This window comes from Biomphalaria glabrata, chromosome 12 (genome assembly GCF_947242115.1).
Source record: "Biomphalaria glabrata chromosome 12, xgBioGlab47.1, whole genome shotgun sequence".
Classification (NCBI taxonomy): Eukaryota; Metazoa; Mollusca; class Gastropoda; family Planorbidae; genus Biomphalaria; species Biomphalaria glabrata.
In genome coordinates, this window is record NC_074722.1 from 32465946 (window position 1) to 32492140 (window position 26195).

The window sequence follows — 26195 nt, forward strand, 5'->3', positions numbered from 1 at the left end:
TGTGAGAAGAAGCACGATGAGTTTCACTTTTACTATGCTAATTGCTAATACATTGTTAATGTCAGCGCCCTAGCGTTTTAACGCCTCAAATAAAGTAGACTTTTTCATCTCTCATACCTTAATAATGTGTATGCACATTACCTCTTCATTTGTTTTACAAAAGTCACACACGCTGTTCACGAGTTGAGAACAGTCCAAACAGTTTGTCAAGAGCTTAAGGCTCTCACGTTAGGAAGCTTAGTGAGATGCCTTGATTGTTAGCAAGGGCTAGAGTTCAACTCTGGAGAGGCTGATATAGGATTATCACAGGAGCTGTCTTTGCAGATGTACACTAGTTTGCCATTGATCTATTGCGTATAAGTCCATTATTTTCTTATACAACATTCAGCCTACGTTTTGTTTATTAACCCCGCTTTATACATTTTAATAATGTATTAACTGGAACAAGCTAATTGAGGTCTCAAAATAATTTATTGTGTCTCAAAGTATACATTATATTTATATTCATCATTATAAAAAAGGCATTTAAAAATGCAACAGAATAATATACACAATATTTTTTTTAAAACCAAAACAACTCCTCTACCTTCCCTTAACTCTGCCAATCGTGAGTCAAGATAATCATTTTGTTGTGACATCAAAAGAAAGACAATCATGCATGAGCTATGTGTTCTAAAAATTTCCGTCTTACTTCCCTTGTCCATATCGTAACGCTGCGGTGCAAACAAGCATCAACTTGCAATGATCATAGCGGATGACAAACACACTATATTAACTCTTTCTCTCCTAACTGAAGATGACAACGCTGATTTGACCCCCATTAAAAAATACATTTTTAGTTTATAAACTTAAATTTGTGCTAAAAAAAAATAAAAAGAACATGCATTTTTCTATACTTATGTAGCTAATATAGCATTTCCCTCATAGACATATATATATAGACTGGACGATAAAGTAAAAATTATTATGGGAAACATTTGGGAAAAGATAAGTTTGTATGAGTTTTACAGCAGTTATGAGCAGTGTAAAATTAAAAGTATTTATAGTTTTTTTTTCAGCCATAACCTATATAATTGATAGAACCCCTTCTGTATTATTATATCTCTAAACGTGCCTACCAAATCTATAATTAAAATAATTATAAATAGTTTTAAATACTAGATTTAGATCTAGTCTATATAAATACTATAGTAAAAAAATACTACTTACTACTAGTACTATACTACTATACTATAAACTATACTTGTAATCTGTATATATAGTCTAGTCTATAGTTAGTATATAAATAGTCTAGGACTAGATTGTCACTAGATCTATAATCTAGACTTATACTAGATCTAGTCTATAGTCTGCATGCATAGATGATAGACTGACTAGTTTAATAGTTAGTAGTAAAAAGTATGAAAAGTATTAGACCTAGTTATTACAAATATTAGTCATATTTTTTAGATTTAGATCTATCAATATTAAATTAGTCACAGTCACAGTGATTTGAGTGATACTGAATTATTCTGACTTACTGAAACTGAAAGTTACTGTGTATAATATTCATTTTTTTTTTCAACCTTTAGAATTTATCCTTGGCCTATCGTACTACGATCATTAGAGCACGTTCTGCTCATTTTCTTTGACTTTTTAGACTAAAAACTAATTCTAACAATTTGAATCGATAAGACGACCGCCATACATTAATAAAGAAGCCATGTCAACAAACATAGATCCACATCACAAACCTATATATATTTGCCTATGTCTATGATTATGAAACAAATGCAAAATATTGGGAATATGGCAGTTTTGTACTTTTCAAAACTAAAGATCATAATTATATATTGGCTGAAATGTTAGTCCTAGAATTTATAGCTCAATTGCCGCCATTTTTTTTTCACATAGATAGAGTACATAAAACATATTTGACTTCCCCCAAATAAAAATAACTTCCTACTTCCAGTCTATATTTATTTATGTCTATGATTTCCCTATTCCAGACAAAAAACTAATTGAAGTTTAATCATGACAACGTTGTAAAACACAAAAGAGAAAAATGAATAATTCCGTCGGAGCGTGGAAAATATTGACGGAGAGAAAGAGTTAACTTATTAACTCTAAAACGTCTTATAATTTACAAACGTTCTTTCTTGGAGGAAGATAACTACCAAGTGAAGAGCCGCATGCGTAAGAGTATCTCCCCCTGATTTAAAAAAAAAAACGGGATGCAGGAAGTTACTTCCTAAAGAAATAAAACAAAATTTAATAGGATGAGAATAATATAAAATGGATGAAGTACCTCAATGACTTAACGACAATTACTGAACACTTGAAATTGTAAAACCATCACAAATATTTATTGAAACAAAAAAAATGCATGTCATTCTTTTTTTCACAGTGTATCCCTCATGCATTAATTAAAATTAATAGAATTAACATAAAAACATAATAATAAATTACAGTCAAATTTTTAATTGTAGGGTTTATTTGAGATTCCGTCCAATCAGCAACTGTTGCGCGCTAGACCTGTTGCTAGGCAACACACTTTTAATGAGCTCGATCCACTTGGAGGCCGGCCATGTTGGGTCGGCGTTCACGAAGACATCGTTGACGGTGAACAAAGGGGTGCCGTAGACGCCCCTGGTGCAGCCGTACTTCCACTCCAGCCTAGTGACACTGTCAATGTCAGCGCTGTAAGCCTGGGAGAGGATCCGTTCATATGTTTATAGTTAAATGTCGACGTGAAATGAACAAGTTGAAGTCAACATTTGGACATTGATTTTTAACTGAACACGATACAATTACCTCTGAGAGAGAGTGAGATAGAGAGAGAGAGAGAGAAAGAAAGAGAGAGTAGGGAAGAGAAAGACAGGGAGAAAGAGAGAAAAATAGAGAGAAAAGAAAGAGAAAAAGGGTGTGAGAGAATGAGAGAGAGATAGAAAGAGAAAGAAAAAGATAGACAAAGAGAGAGAAAAGAGAAAGAGAAAAAGATAGAAAGGGAGCGAGCGAATAAGAGAAAGAGACATAGTGCTCTAAAATGATACGGGCTTTAAAAATTAATAATTAAAGATATACTAGATTTTGATCTTTCTTTCAATGTCTTTCTTTTTTTTTTTATAGCTATAAATAATTAAGTATCCTTTAAATTTAAAAAAAGATTCCAATAGTGAAGGTTTTCTTTCACATGCACGATAAATTTGACAATATACTTTTATGTAGAATTAGGACGACCCAGCATTTCCATCTAATTATTTTATATATGCTATGGCTGCCTGGTCGTGCGGTTTGCGCGCTGGACTGTCGTTCGGATTTATCGACGGTCGAGGGTTCAAACCCTGCCCGCTCCCATCCCCCGTCGTCCTGCGGGAGGTTTGGACTAGGAAGTAAACTATCTTCAACTCTGAAGGAACATCCGAAACATGTAAAACATTTTACAAACAAAACATTGTATGCTTATTTTTGAGTGGTAGTGAAGGCCCCTCTGATGGTTTCCCAGCCTGGTCTAGTAAAGCTGAACATAAATACAACTAAGCTTACCCCTTTTTTAAACTGGTCAGCACTGACTGGGAAGAGCGTCTTGGCGAGGTTGGTCAGAAAGTCAAACACCTGAATCTCGGTGCTGTTCAATGTGGCCGTTGTGGTCAGGGAGTCGATGTTGTTGTAGATGGCTTTGATCCAATCAAAGACGGTGGCGTTGGCAGTAGAGTTCTTGGCGAAGCCGTCCAGGAAGCGGGTGGCCTTGGAGATGAGATGGCTGTTGCGGTGGTAAGGCAGTGAGAACAAGTAAAACTTCAGCTGGACGTCCTCGCCGCTGAAGGAGTCGGCCACCTGTAGCAAGGTGGGGAAGGCCGCTTGGGAGTCAGGGCAGGTCAGGTCTATGTAGGAAGCCAGTTTTACCGAGGCGCTAGAGCGTCCATCTTTGTAGACGAATCCAAGCTCCTGGCGAGGGATGCTTAACTGCGCAGTGGCGTAAGCAACCAGCAGAGTGGCAATGAAGATCTTCATGGCAGAGTTTCTAAGAAATTAAGGGATAAGACTACGAATAGTAACTAGTGATTTTAAATAGCTTGCAAAATATACATCATAATCTCTATCGGATACCATTAGTTTTCTAGTAGAAGCGAGCAACCAATATTTCCCACTCCTGCCAGTCGTTTGTTTTACGTTAGTGAATGAATGCAAATCTATTTTGATTTTACCTGTACGGAATATTTGTTTAAAATAAAACATTCAACATTGAATACATCTCTTTCATACAACTATGTTAGTGTTGAAAGTATCCTTCCTATCATAGATGTATCATACTGCACATTTCCAGAGAGAAAAACTTTTATTTCCCTAAAGTATCATGACTGGATATTGTCAATGATATCTAGTGGTGTAGCAGTACCGCTACTGAAATAGTAAATGTTATTCAAAGAAATGATTTTCTGAGTTTACTTAATAATTTTATTCTAAATTGATTCAGTTTATAAACAATAGATTTGTAATACCGTTTATTACGTACCGTTACCCTCCGAGTTGCAACTTACCAAGACAGACCTAGAGGATAATCCCAGAGTTTATGAATGAACCTTTTGAAATAATGTCATCACGAGATCCTACTTAAATACAACGCAAGGGAGATCATGCGAGAAGGTAGTGTCTTGGTTATCTTTCTCTAACTGCCATTCGTTCTTCGGGCTACTTTTAGTTAGTTACAGCTTCTAAACGTCGCTAGGGGGTTCTCCTAACTGGAAACATAAATTCACGAATTTTTCGACCGAAATCTCGTTTTTCTCTTTAGTTCATCCTTTTTTCAAATCATCATCATCAAACTCCATTTGAGTGAGGGCTTGAAAGGCTCAAATCCTCTCTTTCATTAGCCCTGCTGTCTTGCGTAGTGCATACATGTCACCATACAGGTCGATAATCAAATTTTAAAAAAAGTCTTTAATGAGAGTGTACTTATGACTGGTGCTGCTGACGGTCGTTGACTTCTAGCACCAAACCAGACAACTAAACTGTAGTCGCATTAAATCTTAACTCAGGGGTTCTCAACCTGTGGGTCGCGACCATTTGGGGGTCGATTGACGATTTCCCAGGGGTCGCCTAAGACCATCGAAAAATGGATTGTTTTTGTCCATTCTTCTATAGCTGTGTGTGTGTGCTGGAGGGGGGGGGGTCGCGGCAGAGTGGGGGGGGGGGGGTGTAAAAAGGGGTCGCCGAGCCTAAAAGGTTGAGAACCGCTGTCTTAACTGAATTGTCTCTTAACTAATGAAACTTGAAACAACTTGAGTAACTTCTTTGTGAACAGTACTAATTATAACTTTTATTATAATAAAGACAAAATCAACTTGATATAAAATAAAATAAATGTTCAGTAATGATATTTTTAAAACAAAATCTAACTCACTACAAACGAATATTCACATTTGACTAGAGTAACACCTTTAGTAAAAATCACTAAATTTAAAAAGCCTTCAGAATAGACGACTTAAAAGTAAAGTAGCAATTATACATAAAACACTGAACCATATTCCTCAAATACAAAAAGAAAATTTAATAAGATACTCAGAATGACTCGAAGAATGTTGTTTTAAAACTTCATGTCCTTGAAAGCTATCAACGCTTTCAATGAGGCGAACAAGTCAGAAAATGGCCTGTTTTGTTCCCCCTTAGTCCCCGGCAACACATTATTACAAAAGAAATATTGATAAATAAATATCACACAGCATTAAAGAGTGTCGTGTTTAAGGTGCTAGGGATAATTAAGATTGCTGGTTAATTGAGTTGATGTAGCACGTAGTTTAAACTTGAACAGTTTAGATCAGTGATGCTCAACCTTACACGGCCTGCGGGGGCCATTTTAATTTCTAGCACTCGTGTCGCGGGCCACTACTACTAAGTACTTGTAAACATTGTGATCATAAAATCAATTTGTTTCGCAAATGTGCAAGGCTTATGTAGACAACCTGGCATAGAAATCTATTGTCCTTATTGTTCGAAATCTGGATTTGTAAGTCAATCAGTTCCAGCGGCAATAGTAATGATTTCGAAATCTGCTGCTCTGTCATTTAGTTTTGAATGGAGATTTTCACCAACATCGTCTACTCGACACGTTTTGCTATTGTCATGCTAGAAAGGCGGCACAGCTTCATTTTTTTTTTAGGCCGATTTTATTCCATTACTTTTTTGTGCTTCATTTCTCTTGTTAATGTGAGCAACTCTGTAGCCTCCATTACAGTATACTCATTCCTTGACTTCTTGGTAAATATTTTCGTCAATCGCTTAACTCTAGACGTAACTTTGCGATCTTTTCTTGGCGACTCAACCAACAATGCCACCATATTTTTGTAATGGTTTGTTTTATAATGCCTTTTATGCTATGTTCCTTAAAAACAGTCACATTTTACAGATCAAACATGTTGGCTAATTATGTTCCACCAACAAAAAAAAAAGATCTGTCCACTTTTCCTGTAAGTTTCAGTATCCAATTTTCGCTTCTTCAGCTCTCCCATTGCATTAACGTCACGGCACCAATCATGTTGATGTCAAAAGTACACGAACCAAAATGATGCAGAAAAGATGCGCTGTATTACACATATGAGAGCTAGCCGCGGTATTGTCTAAGACTCTCAAACAACTGTCAATTCTTGTTGCTGAAAAAAAAAAAAACCTTGTGTTCTTATAGAAAAGAAAATTAACATGAATATTACAAGAAAATAGATTAGAATGAAATCCATCAAAGAAAAGGCTACCTTTTTTTCCCTACATTTTGTGCCGATATTTTGGAGGGCCGGTCCAAACCACGTCGCGGGCCATATCTGGCCCGCGGGCCGTAGTTTGGGCATCACCGGTTTAGATCAACGCGGTATCAACTACTCAGTAAAGCGTAGGTATCCTCTTGTACACTATTAGAGATGTTCATTTATGGCGGAATGAAAACAACAACATAAATAGCTAGCCATGTGGTGTATCCGGTGTATAAAATAACGGAAGAGTTAATAGCCTATGTTGTTTTAGTTTTAAAGCATAGGGTTCTTTTTCTGCACTATTTAGCAATACAGAATCATACTCCACGAGTACCTTTTATTTGGTAGACAAAAAATAAATTTCAACAGAGCGTCCTAGACATCGTTTAGTTTTATCGTGAGAATTTCCAATACGCATTTATCCAACCATCTAAATAGTATCACTAATTTCTAGTAGAGGGGTTTTCGCGACTTCTTAGCATAGAACCTCCAAAATAAAGCTAGGTTGTTTATATATATATATATATATATATATATATATATATATATATATATAAATTATCAGTGGGTGTTGGTTAAATGTTGATTTGTTGAACAAAAGTTGTTTTGTTTTTTTTAAAGTTCACAGCGTAAACAGTTACAGAGAAAATGGAGAAACAGACAAACCGATCAAAAAGTAAGAATAAATAAAGTGAAAAGCAGCGGAATAAAAAGTGAAAGAGGGGAAGCCCACGAGAAGATAGGGACAGAGCTATTTTGTAAAGAGTTCGATACATAGGATCGCACTGTTAAAGGACACCAATGACAGCACTATTGGTTGTTGGTCTAAAAAGGTAAGTAGTCCTTGAGTAGGGGAGCCATATGGGCAATCGCGGTGTCACTTTGTGAACATGCTTGCTCTAGGGAGGGGGTGGGGGTGTTGCCCGAGTCGAACCCTAGCCTTCTCGGTTAAATAGCCAAAGCGGTTTATACCACCTCGGCCACACATTCTACTTTGAACCAAGAGACGACAAGCCGCGCTGACCCTAGATCTAGAAGTGACAAGTAGTCTACCAAAATACAGGAAGCACGAAAAGATAAAGAATCAAAAGAAATAGGCTAGATTGTCGCTAGATAACATATTGCGTCATCTGAAGTTGTCTTGAAGAAAATAACACAAAAAAACAAAGGTTAACAAACTTATATCTACAATCACTTAATTTTTAAATTGTTATTATTTCATTCTATTCATTATTACTACTTTTTTGTGTGTAAAGATAAAAATTACAAGTAAGAGAACTGAGACAAGAAAACAGACGGACAACTTTGTGTCAGAGGTTCTCGTGTGGTGCCCACTGAAATACGTTGTTTTTCCCTTAGACATACCGATATTATTCCCAATCACTTTTCTCTCTGATCGATATCTCATAAAAGAAGACATGATTAGTGTATAATTATTTTTAAAGATTTTGGTTTAAATACAGCTATTAATTCTAACACAATTTTATAATGAACTGAAGAAAAATCGTGCTAATTGGCAATCATCTGTTATTAGACGATATTTTCTTAAATGTTTATATTGTATGGCCTCATTCAGTCGCGAAACGACTATGGAACATCTCATGGGAATTAGATTGATTTAATGCCTGGGCAGTGGCTGTGGACGGAACAATGTCGCTCACATAGCAGATCCTCCCTCTCCACGCAGCTGATCTATCCAAAGGATCGGCAAGTGCCGATACAGTTTAAGATCAGCTGCAGCGCAGGCTGTGCCAACTGTATGCTGCAAGCTGCCTAAGGTTCTTCGGCTCCTAATTTTTATTCAAGGTTGACTCCCAAAGTTTTTCTCATGTTTGGGTATAGCAGCAAGGCAGCAGATGCTTGAATTCAAGAGTTTTCCTCCTCCTAGGTGGATAGCCAGCCAAGGCTTACGAGCCCTTCTACTCTTGTTTATTCACCTTTACCCGCTTTGATGTTAGTGATGAACAGTTCCGCTGGGCCAATATCTGAGCCACACGAGAAGACCAGGAGTTGGACTGCTTGTTAGAGGCTATTTGAGATGCATGCCATTGGAAGCATTTTATAGGTAGTGGAGTGCTTATATCCCTAACAAATTCCGGCAATGACAACCTTACCCATAAAGTTTACCATTTGAAGCTTATGTACTTAAAAAGCAAGTGTTTATGTGCTATTTGTCCACATCAAATATCTTCGCACGTGTTATGGCACCAAGAGAAACAGGCATTAGAAGCTATGGAAAGGTAGTATTCAGGTTCTGTGCCTGTATATAGACTTAACACCTACAGACACAACACTTGCATCACTCTAGCGGTTTGAAGGGTCAATGAAAGCGACTTTGATAGATTAAACAGAAGAAACAAGAGAAAATTACATCACTCCATAAAAGTCTCGTGACCTGACTAAAAACATCAAATTTCAAGTTGTGTCAAATAAGAGAAAAAAAAAAAAAGCTTATAAAAGAGAAAACCCAGCACAATAAATGCCGTATCTCAAAATACTTCAATGTTTATCTCCCCTTTTCTATATAATATCAATTAATTAATCACTAATTAATTAACCGATTGGCTCATTTTTTTTGTATGATTCACGTATTGTCTTCGACTATGAACAACTGAAAAACAACTTGATCCGAGAACGGGAAAAGAGAGATAAAACGTGTAAAATAATCCTCCCAGACAGACAGACAGACAGAGTTAGTATAGGTATTGTACAAAAAAAGAAGGGGGTAGGCTGACACGACTGTAAATGTATCTCGATACCAACAGTTTTGAGAAGCACTCTTAAACACGCTAATTTAACGCCGTCGCCAATTAAACAAACTTAACAAGTTGACCCCGTGTGAAGAAGGACTATCTATTAAAATGCCTAGTCATGGCTTGATAATATTTGACATAGATAGCTCATTCTGCAAAGCAGTTCAAAATGTAGTCGTATAATGCTAAAGAACTAAAGTAGCAATAATACACAAAACACTGAACCATAATTTGCAAACACAACATCACAGCCTAATAACATACACAGAAATACACACACACACAAAATAAAAGCATCTTTCTTATTTCACATGCTAGGACAAAATCGTACAAGTGCTCCTTTTCCCCTAGTGCTATTAGAGGATGGAATGGGTTGCCTGAATCAGCCAGGAAAACCAACCATTTAGCAGAGTTTAATGGAATGGGTTGCCTGAATGAGTTAGGCAAATCAACGATTTAGCAGAGTTTAATGGAATGGGTTGCCTGAATCAGCTAGGAAAATCAACGATTTAGCAGAGTTTAAGTCTCAAATTAACACGCATGACTAGATTGACACAAGAATGCGCGTAGGAAGTCATTATTTTCTCTTTTTGAAGTCACGTCTGTAACTTATAAGATAACAAGGTTACAAAAGACAGTTTGTGTGGAAACACAAACTCAAAATCGGCCCCCGAAAAGGTCCATCCAGGCAGGCTTCAATATTTTCAGAAAGAACATGCAAATGAAATTATATCAAAGACAAATGAGAGATAAGAATGGAGAAAGAAGGTTAACAGATCTTGTGTAGTGCCCCAACGGTCCCGCAGATCAAAGTATAGGTGAAAGTGAATGTAAAGTTAGATGTGAACCTGGCCTAACTAGTTCCCCTTTTAGACCTTGTGGTCTATAGGACAGATGATGTAAAGTTCATCTGTTTTTGTGGCCTACGATTAGCGAGGGTGTCATGTAGCCAGCACAACCAGCAACCGCCTATACTTTTCCCCAACTAATGTCAGGTACCCATTAGAGCTGAGTGGACTCAGAGGCGCCCAAAGATTCCAAAGTTGAAAATCCCAGTCTTCACCAGGATTTGAACCCGGACCCCCAGTTCGGAAGCCAAGCGCTTTACCGTTCAGCCTCCCTTGGCCTAACTGATGTCTTATAATTGATCCAATTGTTTTGAAAAGGCTCAATCTTTTATTCGAATCCTTTTTTTTTTTTGTTATATAAGTCTTTTTTTATAAGATTATATTGCCATAAAAACATAAGACAAAACTGTGAATTCCATGTTTTCACAACAATTATGGTTAAAACATTGTTCTTTTTTTTTCTTTTTTTTATATAGATATCTATGTAATTTTTTTAATACGATAGAATAGACTAGTACGGTACATATGCATTAGCAAGCGAGACAAATCAAATACGGTCATATAGAGTTAAACAAATACGAAAGATATTTTTTTTTCTCTTATTTAAAAAAAAAACCTCAGAATTCGCGCTATTCAGTTTTAGCTTTATCATCAATAAAAAATATGTTCATAAAAATGAAGTTTATAAGATTACTATTCATTTTAAATTAGGTCTAACTTATAATGCATACTAATTAGCTTTTTCTCTTTAAAAAACTGCTTGCATAACTGATTTTAAAAATTAGATTTTTCGCTTTCAGAAAAAAAAAAGTAGCCGTTGCATCAGAACTTTGAATGGTCTAAAATATTGTGATGTCGTATTTTCAATATCTTTTCTAGTTTACGAGATCTAAACGGGACGGACGGACAGACGGTCAGACGGACAGACGGACAGACATTTCGCACAAAACTAATAGCGTCTTTTCCCCTTTCGGGGGCCGCTAAAAATGCATAAATAGTATTTTGTTTTTATAATACAGAGAGCTCAAGATGACATTCTTTCCAAATATACACATAGCAGAAAGACCGACATCAACACACACACGCGGAAACCCATATCTTATATACAAGAGAGGAGGAAATGCAGAAATGACATTGTCATTAGTCTGTTGTACAGGGGGGAAGCCTCGCAGGTATCATAAGAGAGTACTAAGCAGGTGGAGCCCTGAGTGAAACAAGTTGATGAAGTCGTGTCGACAATGCGGGTGAAGTGAATCAATATGGCCGACTAAATGGGGAGCTGTAATGAGACGCAAGCGAGAAGATGAACAAACACATTTCAGTTAGCCATGTAGATTGATGTTGATCTTAACAAAGCTTATATCAACCACTCTGTCTATCAGGTAAAAAGTCTGTACACGTTATTTTTTGCTTTGGTATCTCGAACAAGGGAAAGAAATAGTACTTGACTGACAAGGTGGTATAAGTTGAATTAGTCCCCATTATACGTTGTAGAGAGAAAAGTTTGAAACTAACAATAGTAACTATAAAACCATTTATTCTCATTAGCAGATACCTTTCCACCCGTTCCAGACAAGTGATAGGATCATAGAGCATTAAGAAAGCTAAAAGCATGAAATTGAGCCAAACAAATACGATTGGTAAAAAAAATTTTGTAATCGAACAGATTTAGTATTGTTTAGTCAAGATCTATTAAATTAAATCATATGACTGGTCCAAACTAATTGCTATTACTACGATTAATATTAGTTGTTTAAGTATTTTTTTTTACAATTTTCTTACTTCGCTGGCCTACATGGCTAGGTCTATAGAAAGAGATAATTTTGATGAACAAAGGGGAGTCAATGTTTTAAAGATTAATAACATCTGAAAGAAGAGTTTGGAGACCTCTCAACGACCAGTGTGCGGTGTCAGAAAAGGTCAAGCGGTTTTTTGATGATTAAATAAAAGCCACTGCCAAATAGGAGCTTGCTTAGTTAGGGTGTGGGAAGGGTTGGGATCCAAGTGATGCAATTTTATCAAGAACACAGTGGACTCCAACGATAACATTGAGGGCAAGTTTCGCTATTTCTTCTCTAAAAAGTTTTTACGAATCCTGTGCGAGGCCCCCGTATATCGAAATCTTAGGCAGTTGCCTAGTTTGCCTATGTGTAAGGCCGGCCCTACGAGCGCTGGAATGTATTGAAATTGTCCGTAAACACGACAATGCGAGAGAGAAAAAGAGAGAGAGAGAAACAAACTTCGCGGATAACAAAGTTAAACTCATCGCTAGTCTAGAAGTAAATTTGTATCGCTGTGATGTAATATAGTGAAATCATTGATAATGTTTTTGTTGTGAAACGTCGTAAGACTGTGTTCACAACATCTATGTAGTGTTTTCTTGTCTGGGTCTGAGATGTTCAACCATAGTAAAGATTTATGCAAGATTTATCGGTCTTGTCCATCATCGAAATATTACAAATTATTTCACTATAAAACAGAGGCGTAGTGAGTAAAACGTATGCCTGTGGCAAGGTAAACATTTGCCCCCCCCCCCAATTTTTCCATGAACATCAAATAGGAATATAGACTGCGTGTGACACCCCCCCCCCTAAAGGTGACGCCCGGGGCATCGTGTCCCCTTGACACCCTTCCCCTCACAACGCCTCTGCTATACAACAATGCTTGCGTGTGGAGAGTAAATAGCCGTAATATTGATATCGGGTAACATCATATTTGAGCATAACATTACGATGTAGGACAAGGTGGCCAGGTGGTAGAGCGTTGGGCTTCTGTCTTGAGTTCAAAACATGATGGTGAGGACAGGGATTTTGAGCTTGTGATTTTTAGGATGCCCCAGGGGCCAGAGTACCCAAGCTCTAACTGGTACCTGACAATACGCTGTGCTTGTCACATGACATCCTCGTTGGGAATAAAAACAAACACATCTCCCCTACTAGTCGCAAGGGTACCTTATAACATTACAATGGCAACGGTGCGTGAGCAGTTATATGTACATATAGTATTTAGCCAATCGAGTCTTATTACTACCTTCAAAGAGAGCGTCTCCCATGCATGTGATATACGATGGAATGAAAGTACTGATTACTACATGTCTTTTAATTTATAAACAAAATGTACAGACCTAGAGTTCAACAATCATGACTCAGTATATCCCAAATAGCACACGACTCACACCCAGAAGTAGAGTAATACAAAACTAAGCACTACACAGAGTGAATTGTATATTAAAAAAACAACTTCCCCTTTACAAGTGTGTCGGTGTGCTCTCGTAAATGTCAGCGAGTGGCTTAGACAATACAAATCCTGATTAACTCCCATCGTCAAAATGGCCGTCAACCACGTCTAACCACAGTGTAAATCAGTGGTCTTCAACGGGGGCGATATCGCCCCCTAGGGGGCGTTTTCAAGATTTTGGGGGGCGCTGAGAGCCAAAGGGGCGGTAGGGGGGCGCTGGGCACAAAATGGGGCGGTAAGGGGGCGCTGGGCATAAAGGCGGAAAAAAGAAACCAAAGGTGCTCTGAAACAAAACAAATTTTAAAATTCTTCAACATTAAACTAAATATAGACAAATTATAATTAACTTGCTTCTAATTTAAGAATAGGAACAGCGTTAGAAATTGAGTTCGGGAATCCCATTTTCAATTTTTTAAATTCTTACAGTTTTGTTATGATTGAAGATTATTTATTGTCCATGGATCTCGCGCATATAAACGTTTAAGATTTGAGAAACAAAGTAGGTAATACGCCTTTTAGGTTATAGTTTATTTAATCTACATATGTTGATATATTAATATGTAAATGTTAATTGCAAAAAACATTACAGGTAACATTTAATAGAATAATTTTACTTTTTTAAACAAAAAACATTGATAAAATGTTACGAAAACTCACTGGTATGTCATGTAATATTTCCTTGAGATTTAGGGAATTGCCACTAGAAGAATAGTAAGTTCTACTTTGATGGCATTTTCAGATGAGGTTATGAAACCAAGTCGGCTTCACGAACATATTGCGATATCCAAAAATAATATAAGATTACTCATGAACAATTATAAAAATCTACAATTAAAACAATATTAAAAACAGCAAAGCAGGATATGTTTTAGTGGCTTCTTAGAAAAATGCATAGCTTTTTAAAAATTCACATGATGTTGTTGAAAAATTGACTAAATCTAAATTTATTTTAAAACATGTGTAACACATAAAGACTTTTTTACTGTTAGAGATGAAATATTATTTCAAAATTGTCTAGTTATGTAGCTTATGAGGACATATAGAAAACCATCAGTGGTTGGACGCTACAATGACTTATTAGGTAATATAGAATAAAGAACAAATCTATTCACTATTCACATTGTGAGTTGTGATACACAATAAAAGTTTAGCCCGCAATTTCATTTCTATTGGAATCTAATTATAAAACTGTAAATAAAATACAAACCCATGCCGAAAATAAGCGCATCTTTCAACAGTTTTATGAAACAAGTGATGATGAAAAAGGTGTTAGACTCTTGTTGTAAACTGAAGTTCGCTGGATTTCGAAAGGGGTTTGTAAATGGTTATGGCTCGTTTTTTAAGCTCTTAAATAATTTTTTTTTTTAGAAACGGGAAGATTCAACGATTGGCGATGACTTAAAGCAGGCTAAAAAAAATGTTTTACATGGAAGGCATCTAACACAAATGAATGAAACGAACCTCCGACTGCTAGGAAAGAGATTGACTTTTATTGATAGTCTCATTTTCTCTTTTATCGAGATATTAAATCTATTTTAAAGAGTTTTACACATAACCTGTTTGTTGACAAATGAAGGACACCGATATCTATGCAATTCACATAACAATGCTCTATGAAGAAATTAAGATTCGCTTCTAAAATAAAAAAAAAATATATAGGCCTATAAATGACAATTATTAAACATCTGTTACTGACGTTCAAATTGAGTTGCATGAAAAAATAAATTTACAAAATCATGTCTTCAGTAAAAAAAGAATGTAAACATAGGAGGCACACAGTGGCGTAGCTAGGGTGGGGGGAAATTTGACAATCCCCCGGGCTCCCATTTAAAAGGGGGGGGGGCAAATTATTGCTTTTTTAATTAATTAAATTAAATATTGCGCAAAATGCATAGGCCTCCAAAGATGTCAAGCCCCCTGGCCCCCAAACGATGGAAATTCTTAGCTACGCCCCTAGAGGCACAACAGAGATGTGGCTGCATTTAAATGTTTCAGTAAAATTCCAAACTTTGGTCGAAAATGGAATTATGTTTTAGCTTAACCATCAACATACATGGTTAACCTAGATTTAGTGCGTAACAAAGTTAATGAATAAGCAAAGAAATAGACTGAATGTAGCAACTAGAGGAGACCTTCGCCTTGCGTTTACTAATTTAAAGCTTGAAATTTCTAATATTGTCAGACTACAGAGGCACAAGGTTACCATTAGCTTAATTTCATTTTGTAGTGAATTCAGCAATAATAATATTTATATTAAAATTAAAACTAAATTTACAATTAAACCTAAAAACAGTAGGCCCTAATATTCAAAACTTCAAACGGAGACTATTCTTAGGATTTGAAAGAAAGTCTTTACAATTAATTTTTGTGTGTAATCACTGCAAATTATTTGACATAATTTTTGCATAATGATAATATTGGCTGTTTTTTGCCTTTAATTCCGAAGATTACGGCTGAGTCCAGTGTTTCACATAACTACGGAAACCCAACTGCGACCTACATATTTTCCCGAATCTAAATGCAGACAAAGCCGTTGTATGCTGGCTTTTCTTTGAGTATCAAATGTTTGTCCAGCAGTTTTTGTAAGAGCTCTCGAACTGTTTCTCTCAGAGGCTATCTGCTGCCAGAGAATGCTGCCAGGTACTTTCCTCTATGCCAGTGAGAGCGAAATGGCGCCTGAATAAATCTTTACAGCGCTCACGGGGGAGGGGGGCACCTCTGTAACTCAGTCCTCCTCAAAGCTCGTCAGTCATAGGCCAAGGAGTTCACAACAATCGCCTTTGGCATGCGTCGTCTCCCAAGCGGGATAAGTGTTATTGACAGCATAAGAATTAATAGATAGATGATATTTTGTACAAACTTGCTTTCTCACGCTTCTTTATAACTGTTTTTCTTAGAGGGGGGCGCTGTAGGCCAAAAATTCGAAAAGGGGGCTGTAGGCCAAAAAAGGTTGAAGACCACTGGTGTAAATGTATACGTATTTCAGACATTGGGTTGATTGGATGGACGTACGGTACAGATATTCTAGCATGGGGTAATTACGTAATAAAATTACCACTTTCGATACCGTGACAAAAAAAAAGGAAATAAAAGAGTCATTGAACGATAATGCTATCAATGCTCAAGGGAATTAAAGAAAACCAAACTTTGAAAACGAAAATTGAAACAAAACGAAAAGCTAATAAGCCGGAAATCGGAAACTATGCTCAAAACAATACGTAAGAGAAAAAAAAAGTGGGAAAAAAATTAATGGGAATTTAAGTTTTACGTTTGAATCAAGTACGCTTGAACCTGGCTAGGCTACCTATGAAAAGGGGGGATTGAGGTTCGACACCCTATTAGAGCAGAGTTGTGTTTACTGAGCACCTAAAGGCAGCATGAAAAACCTAGATATCCCCTTTCCCTAACTGGTCCACAACTGAGATTGGACCATAGCGCTCTGAGCATGCTATAAGCTGTAATGACACAAGATGCGTAGAAGTTGATGTGAATCGGGTTTTTCCTAAGTAATGTGACGAGTAAGAACAGAGTAGGATTATGAACAAGAAGAATAACGGACAAGACGCCTTAGAGGACGACGCTAGGCTAGCGACGACAGAGGACTGTGCCCTTTTTATTGTTTATTAAATTGTTGAAGTTATCAGCCTGCGTTATTAAGTATATTCTTGATTCATTCTGTTGTTGTGTCATATGGACTCGCATGCACCATTAACATATATATACTCATCAACAAAATAGACCATCAACAGATGTGGCGACCCACGACGGCCAGGGCGTCATTTTGATCTACGATCTAGTTAACTTCGTGTTCTGGATATATCTATCTACAATTCTACACTTGGCGAAGTACACTGGAGAAGTACTGGATTAACATTCGTTTATTTCTACTAGATCTACCCTACGTCTGTGCTAATTATCTGGACTGCAGCTGGATTTTGGCATCTTTGTTCCAGTGGATCTAGACTTTCTATTAGAGAAAATTCGAAACCGTTACCAGCGTCTAGCTTTGTCAGCCAGGTTAGATATTTTTAGATTGAACCTGGATCTATATATAGATCTATATTGACTATATTGTGTCTGAATCCAGAACTATTTCGTCCGTGTAAGTGATCTAGGGCAGTCCGTCGTCAGTATACCTCTATCTAAATATATATACCTCAAGAGTGAAGATACCTCATTTTGTCAGGTTTATCTGTTTATTGTGAGTACGGAAAGTCATCTGAGTCTACATATCTAGTATCTACAAGCTGACCGTTGGAGTCACCTTGTCAGGTTTGTTTTTCAAGCTATTAATTGACTGTTGCAGTGTTGCTGAGCTTACAATCTAATCTACACACGAGTGATGGTATACCCTACTACCACACTGCGTGACCATCTATTCAACTTGTAAAGTTGACTAATTTATATTCATCAAAAGAGAGAGTTGGACTGTGTCATTTTTTTTACCTCTCTTGAGACAGCACCACCAGCTTGTCTCAATATTGACTTATGTTCCTGACCTGAAGACAGAAGCCAGCACCAACAGATCATCAAGTGGAACCGGAACCTTGGAACCTGACCAGAGGACTTTATCTGAGAACCGTACCATACTGTGGCAGCAACAGGAGAGATTGGCCTAACTCAGTACTGCCTGTCGAGTAGCCATTGTGGGAGCACACCTTGCCTTGCCTAAGACAAAGACAGTGGGGAACTTGTGTGGAACTGACCGTTGTAGCTCCGTGGACTGAACAAAGGGGATCTAACTAAAGATAAGTTTATTTTTTCTCTCCATTATTATTAAATTAAGTCTATTAGGGACAGTAGATCTTTGTTAAGAGCAGGTTGCCTGATAAGGGCGTCATTATAGGACACATTAGAAAGTGGACCTGCTCCATTTAATAAAGTCTCGATGATTGTTTAGATTGTCTTGTTTTGTTCGTATCCACGTACATTTTATTTTTTTTTAGAAGTCAGGTGAAGTCATCTTTATTTGTCTCTTTCAGTGTATACTTCCTCTAAAAAGTCTCATCTCATTAGAATAGATTTATTTTTTTGTGTCTTATTACGTTTATTTTACATTATTCTTATTATATATTAGTAATTTTATCTTAAGTAGATAAGGTAAGCCACGTTTAATCTAGATTATAAATTCTAGATTGTTTCCAGGTAGTAACTAAATTGTTATACCTATGAGAGCCTTTGATCTATTTTATCCTGAAGACAACTGAGTCTAAGGAGTAATTATTTATATATAGATCTTTTGCCCCGATTAATCGGTTGACATTATTTTATAGATGTGTTTAAACACAGTCTAATTGGTCAGAATAAAATTTTTTGTCAGTATCACTGGATTGTGATTTACTGTTGGAGGTATAATATTGATTTATCTATTTGAAGTTGTATTGAAGTTGTATTGAATCTAGACTAGTGACTAGAATAGTCCTAGGGGTATTTATTGGCAAGAAGTAAGTCCATTGAATTAAGTATTGAGGTATTGATATTTGTTTATGTGGCCTAAAGTAAGTCCACTGAATTAAGGTGATATAAAATTTGGAGTTGTATTCAAGTATTGTGGCTGTGAGTAAGTCCACTGAGGTAATATTTGTTGATATAACATTGAGCAAAGGTATTTAAATATATAAATATATATATATATATTACAAGAAGTATTTGAAAGAAAGTTTTTGTGAAAACTAAATTGTGATATTTAGGCCAATAGGGAGGTCATATCAAAACTATATTGAGACATTGTTTAAAATAAAATAAGCATAATGGCAACAGCTCCAAACTTTGATTATATGGAGACTTTTCGCCAGCAAATTATTGCTGAGGCTAAACAGCTAGAACTTAAAGGAAAGGACCTAACTAGCTATGTACAGCAAATGGTGACAATAGAGAGAGATAGAATAGATAAGATAGAAATGGAAAAGAATAAACTAGATGCACAATTAATAAAAGAAGAAGCAGATAGGAAATTACAATATGATCTTGAGAAATTGAGAATTGAAGCTGAACAAAATAAACAAAAAGTTAATAGCAATAATACTAATGATAGATCTAATACTAATACTACCAATGCCCCAGACAATCACATTGAAACCAATAATAGTAATAATCACACAAACAACACTAATATTTCAAGTGATAACAACCATTGGTTGAGGAAAAAACTACAACCCTTTCAGGAGGCTAGAGATTGTATTTCAGACTACCTAAAGAGATATGAAATTAAAATGGTTAATTGCAATATAAGGGAGGAAGAGTGGTCTCAAATTTTGTTAGACTTTGTACAAGGGCAAGCTCTTACAATTTGTCAAAACCATAATCATACTGTACAAAATAGCTACCAAATTTTAAAAAAGGAATTGCTGAATGCATATGGACACAATGCCAGCACATTCAGAAAAAAATATTTTGAAAACACACCTTCCAATCAGATAGAACCACAAACCACTATAAATTTGGAAAAAGACTATTTTAATAAATGGCTGGGATTTGAGAAGATTGACAGTACCTTTGAGGGATTAAAAAATTTTATATTACTTGATAATTTTGTAGCTAAGTGTGACCCGCAATTACAATCATTTATCAAAGAAAGGAATCCCAAAGTTTTGGATGATGTTACTGAGATAATAAGAACATATAAAAATGCCTATCCCAACAACCTTTTTTCATGTAAAGATAAAAAGAATATTGATCTAGTGGGATATACACAGGAAAACAATGAAAGAAGTAGAAATAGAAGTAGGGATAGCCAACATTTTAGATATAGCAATAGTAGAGATAGGTCAAACAACAGGGATGTTACATGTTATAGATGTGGGAAAAAAGGACATATGGCTATGAGATGCAGGGGAACACAAAACAGGTCAAACAGTAGGAATAATTATAATAGATCAAGTAGTACACATAATTACAATAGGACAGATAGTAGAAATAATTACAGAGCAGACAGTAGGAATAGGTACAGCAATTACAACAACAATTACAATAATAACACATACAATAGGAGTAAAAGCAGGGAATATAAAAATAGAGATTCTGACAGAGTGTTTTTTGTTAGGGAAAATAAAAACAATTTTGCTTTCTACCCAGCTTTTATTAACAATGTTCCAATAAAGGCAATCCGAGATAGTGGCTGTAACACACTCGTGGTTCGGGCTGATCTCATTGAGGCGCAATATTATAGGGGATATACAAGGAAAGTGGAGTTGGCAGATGGCAGTATAAAGGAATTTAAAGTATTTAAAGTGTTTATTGAGACACCTTTTTACACTGGCCATTGTGAGGGAGTAGCCATGCCTAACATGAGACATGATATGTTAATTGGAAACCTAACGGGTTTGAAGGAATGTTCAAGACAGGAAATTGAAGCATGGGAAAAGAAATATGAAAGGTTACAGCAGAATAGGAATACTGAAACAGAAAATTACATTAGTAATATGGTAATAACCAGATCTAAGAACAAGCCAAAACAAGAAACTCAGGAATTTATTGATGTGAATGATGAAATAGTTAATGGTGAAGAAGATAAAGAGAAAGAGGTTGAAATACAAGGTCAAAAACAAGATGAAACGCAAGCAGAAAAACAGAAAGATGGAACTGAAGAAATGAAAACAGAAGAATTGAAAGGAATAAACAAATTGGCTCAAGAACAGAAACAAGATAACATCATTGGGAAAACATATGACAGAATTAGTGATAGGAGAAATAATAACCCAATGGAGAAATATGTCATAGAAGAAGGAATACTATTTAGGAAAACAAAAATAAATGATAGAGAAATAAAACAATTAGTCTTACCACAAAAGTATTGGAAGGATGTCATGATTCTGTCACATGACAGTAATTTAAGTGGACATAGGGGTATAAAGAAATGTTTTAGAAATTTAGCAACTCAAGTATTTTGGCCTAAAATGAAAGGAACTATATCAAAATACATAAGATCATGTGATATGTGTCAAAGAAGGGGACTTAAGGGTAAATTAGGTAAAGCTCCATTACAGTCAATGGATGAACCAAATAAACCATTTCAAAAAATAGCAATAGACATCATAGGACCTTTAACTAAAACAGAACATAATAATAAGTACATATTGACAATAGTAGACATGTTCAGTAGATATCCTGAAGCAGTGGTATTATCCAATATAGACACAGAAAATATTATTAATGCTTTAGATCAAAAGTTCATAGTCAGACATGGGATACCAAAAACATTACTATCAGACAATGCTTCTATGTTTACATCTGAGTTATTTAAAAGATGGACATTAAAATATGGTATAGAACACATTAAATCATCGCCATTCCACCCGGAAGCCAACGGGCTTTGTGAACGCCTAAACAGTGTTATAAAAAGATCCTTAGCTAAAATTGTAGAAAATAATCAGAAAAACTGGGATCACTATATTAATTTTGTTCTATTTTCTATTAGAAATAATATTCATGAGGCAACTCAATTTTCACCATATGAGTTAGTACATGGAAGGAAACCTAGAGATGAAATACAAATTTTTAAAGAAAGTTTGATCTTAAATAAAATAGAAAAGGAAAATGACAATGAAACAGCATTAGATTTAAAACAAATATGGGCGGAAGCTTTTGAGAATAACATGAAATATAAAGAAACAGTACATGAGAACTTAAATGAAAAAAGAAAATTAAGAACATTGGAGGTAGGAGACAAGGTATTACTTTTGGTAATTGACTTAAAAAACAAATTAGGAAAACAGTGGAAGGGTCCATTTGTTGTTACAAATAAAACAAGTGAAGTAAACTATAAGATTAATATGAATGGAAAAATAAAAACATATCATATAAATAATTTGAAGTTGTACAATGAGAGAAATGAAAATCAATTTCAAAATTTGGATACAGAAGTAAACAATGAAAATCAAACTCAAAAGTTAGATACAGAAACTGTGGAAAATGAAAATCAGGTAGATGAATGTTTAATTGTTTTAATCAATGAGGAAACTAATGAAAATGATATTAAAAATATTCCTATACTAGAAACTAAAGATAACCAAACATGGGAAAAACTGAATCTAGAAAATTTATCTCCAGAAAAAACAAAAGACATAATAAATGTAATCAGTGATTTTAAAGAAATTTTTTCCAGTTTGCCAGGAAAAACAAATATCATAAAGCATGACATAAAGTTAAATAGTGACAAACCTATTTTCATGAAGCCTTATAGGATTCCATTACACTTACAGGGAAAAGTTAAAGATGAAATAGACAGCTTATTAAAACTAGGAATAATAGAACCATCCAATTCAGCTTATGCTTCACCAATAGTTATAGCAAAGAAAAAGAATGGGGATATAAGGTTATGCATAGATTATAGACAGTTAAATAAGATAACTGAATTTGATCCTTACCCTATGCCTAACATTGATGACATATTACACAAATTGTCCAATGCTAAAGTATTTACAAAATTGGATCTGACAAAAGGATATTGGCAAATTCCTTTAACCAATAGAGCTAAACCTTATACTGCATTTATCACTCCTTATGGAATATTCCAATGGAACTTTATGAGCTTTGGGCTTATAAATGCTCCAGCTACCTTTAATAGGATGATGATATCAGTTATAGGTCATAGAAAAAATGTAATCTGTTACTTAGATGATATATGCATTTTTCATGAGGATTGGAAAGAACATTTAAAAGGAATTAGGGAGATTTTTGAGTTAATTAAACAAAATGGTCTAACAGTTCAAGCAGAAAAGGTAGAGATAGGCTTAGAAGAAATCACATTTTTAGGACATAGAGTTAAAAATAATACTATCAGTCCCATTGAAGATAATGTAAAGAAGATATTAGAAATAGAAATACCAACAACACAAAAACAGATTAAATCAATACTAGGGATGATAAACTATTATAGAAAATACATACCAAATTTAGCAGAGATAGTTGATCCATTAAACCAGTTATTAAAGAAAGGACAGCCTAGAAAAGTGACTTGTAATAGAAAGTGTGTAGAAGCTATAGAGAAAGTTAAGCATATTTTTTCTACAAATTTGATATTGAGATTACCAGATGTTTCTAAAATATTCTATGTCACTACTGATGCTTCTGGTAGTGCTATAGGAGGTTGTTTGATGCAACAGTATGATAAATTACACCCAATAATTTATGTAAGTAGGAAATTATCTGATACTGAGAAGAGATACAGTGTCATAGAGAAGGAGGCTTTAGCTGTTGTTTGGGTTGTAACTAAGTTGGAAAGCTATTTACTGGGAAACAAATTCATATTGTTATCTGATCACAGGCCTCTAAAGTTTATGCAAGAAAAAAGTATTAAAAATGGTAGATTATACAGGTGGTTTCTAATTTTACAAGAATATAATTTTCAATTGGAGGCTATTAGGGGAGAAATTAATATTGTAGCTGACATGTTGTCAAGAGTTACCGTGAGATAAACTGTTGTAAATAATGATTATTCATTTTGATTTGTTTATGCATGTATATATATGTATATGTTTTAGTCAATGGGTATGAATAAGTTGTTTATATATGGACTATATATTTTATTTCCTTTAAAGGAAGATAACTCAGTAAAATATAACTTGGGAATTTTATTAAATCAAGGGAGATAACTATAAAATTTCAATAATTGAAGTCAAAGGTGTAAATTAAAGTAAGTATGATCATCTACAGTCATTATTTTTTTATATAATCATTATCATCCATTAGTAAAAGGCTAGGTCAGTTTGGAAATGGTAAGTGGAGAGAAAATATACTTATTGGTACCCAACAAAAAAGTTAAGTAGAATAATTTGGAAAGCTGTTTTGACACAAATATTACATTTTGTCTGACAGGAAAAGTTTGGTGTGATGTGAGGCGACCAGCCATGAACATATAGCCAATGACAGTATTTACTCTGAAAAACTCTGATTTATGCCTATGGAGTCAGCAAAGGTATCTTCGTATGTGGACTATATACATGTGTATTTACTCTGAAAAACTGTTTTATGTCTGTGGAATCGACAAAGGCATCGTCGTATGGGGACTGTATACATGTCTTGATGGACTTAATACTATTGGTTGGTGAAACTATTACACTGTACTATACTATTTCATCGTCAATGACATGAGTGATGATTAGAACACTATATACCGGATATTTTCTTACCAATAACTGTATTGGAACTGTATTGTTTTCTTGGTGTCAACATTCAACTACAGTGTGAACTTTGTGACATAGGAACATGGACAATTTTACCAGGGAACTGATGAAGATGGGAAACATTATGATGTCCATCAAGATCAAGATATATGTTTGTTTTGTCTTTCCCCAAAATTTTGGCCATATAAATTGTACAGACATGACAGTAGGGATAGTGTTTTAGACTGAAAAAAAAAAATTGACAAAATTTTTTTTTTTTGATAAAGGGGGGAGGAAATATGTAATGACACAAGATGCGTAGAAGTTGATGTGAATCGGGTTTTTCCTAAGTAATGTGACGAGTAAGAACAGAGTAGGATTATGAACAAGAAGAATAACGGACAAGACGCCTTAGAGGACGACGCTAGGCTAGCGACGACAGAGGACTGTGCCCTTTTTATTGTTTATTAAATTGTTGAAGTTATCAGCCTGCGTTATTAAGTATATTCTTGATTCATTCTGTTGTTGTGTCATATGGACTCGCATGCACCATTAACATATATATACTCATCAACAAAATAGACCATCAACAAAGCGTAAAAGTAGCGCTATATAAAAGCTATAAATTAATGGAACTTTTATTGTATTGTGTGTGCGTGTTTGATTAAGCATGTTAGTAAAAAAAAAACACGTCATTTTCTTTGTGTTTTCTGTCACGTTTAAGATCCTACCAAAAACTGACCCGCAATATTGGATATTCCCTATCATAACACAAAGTCAATAGGAAGTCTAAACATGCCAGTGTCTGCTCCATTCAAATCAGAAATCAAATGACTACACGGAGCTGTTGGATTATGATACAACGTAATAGTTCACTTTGAATAAACACAATAACACACACCAGTGATACTCAGAATACGGCCCGCGGGCGAGATCCGTCCCGCGACGTAGTCCCATCAGGCCCGCCGAAATATCGGCTTAAAGTGTAGAAAATCCCCCCGTCCTTTTTTTTCCAATAACAAAAAAGTATATTATTTTTACCTACGTTAGGGCCCTCAATTTTTCCCTGATGGATTGGTACCAAGACCTTTAAAATTTGTGCCTTTATGAATTAGAACTTATAAAGAATCTAAGGTAAAAATGAACGAATCTTTACTTTCTATTGGAACATGATAATAAGCCAACGTATTCAATTTGTAAATAAAATGTGGGCTGTTTTTTTTTTTAAAAAAGAACAACATATAATCGGTACTATGAAACAAATATGGCGGCATTCTTGGTTTGTGCCGCGAATAAAAGGTTGCTAAACTACGCCTAGAGATTGGAGGATGGATGGGAATGTTTAAAAAGATAAAGGATAAAATTTTCAAATATCCCATTATTTAATGTAAGTACTAGATCTACGGATTTCTAAGGAGTTTCAAGCCAATTTTATTTCGTTTTTTGTGTACATATTTGTGGACGCGGCCCGCGACACGAGTGTCGCTAATTAAAATGGCCCGGGAGTCGAATTAGGTTGGGCATCACTGACAT

General features: G+C 35.3%; 2 protein-coding genes across 4 annotated transcripts in view; both read right to left on the bottom strand.

Moving 5' to 3' along the window:
• LOC106062356 (uncharacterized) overlaps positions 1-26195 on the bottom strand; it is a 124889-nt gene that overhangs the window by 70376 nt on the left and 28318 nt on the right. The gene's annotated exons all lie outside the window — the stretch shown is intronic.
• Positions 453-13596, bottom strand: LOC106069290 (uncharacterized). Of its 3 annotated transcripts, none has more exons than XM_056007089.1 (3): positions 13448-13596; positions 3526-4003; positions 453-2687 (listed from the first exon to the last, which is right to left on the bottom strand). In XM_056007089.1, the coding sequence occupies exons 2-3, from the start codon at positions 3991-3993 to the stop codon at positions 2472-2474; spliced, it is 684 nt and encodes a 227-aa protein (XP_055863064.1). In that variant the 5' UTR covers positions 3994-4003; positions 13448-13596; the 3' UTR covers positions 453-2471. The 3 variants fall into 3 exon arrangements, with proteins under 3 accessions (XP_055863064.1, XP_055863063.1, XP_055863062.1); XM_056007088.1 differs by lacking the exon at positions 13448-13596 and adding an exon at positions 4521-4664; XM_056007087.1 differs by lacking the exon at positions 13448-13596 and adding an exon at positions 4496-4621.

Coding starts and splice junctions, on each gene's coding strand:
- LOC106069290 (XM_056007089.1), bottom strand. CDS start 3,993: ATGAAGATCTTCATTGCCACTCTGCTGGTTGCTTACGCCACTGCGCAG. Junction 2,688..3,525: donor CTGACCAGTTTAAAAAAGGG/GTAAGCTTAGTT, acceptor ATCCTCTCCCAG/GCTTACAGCGCTGACATTGA.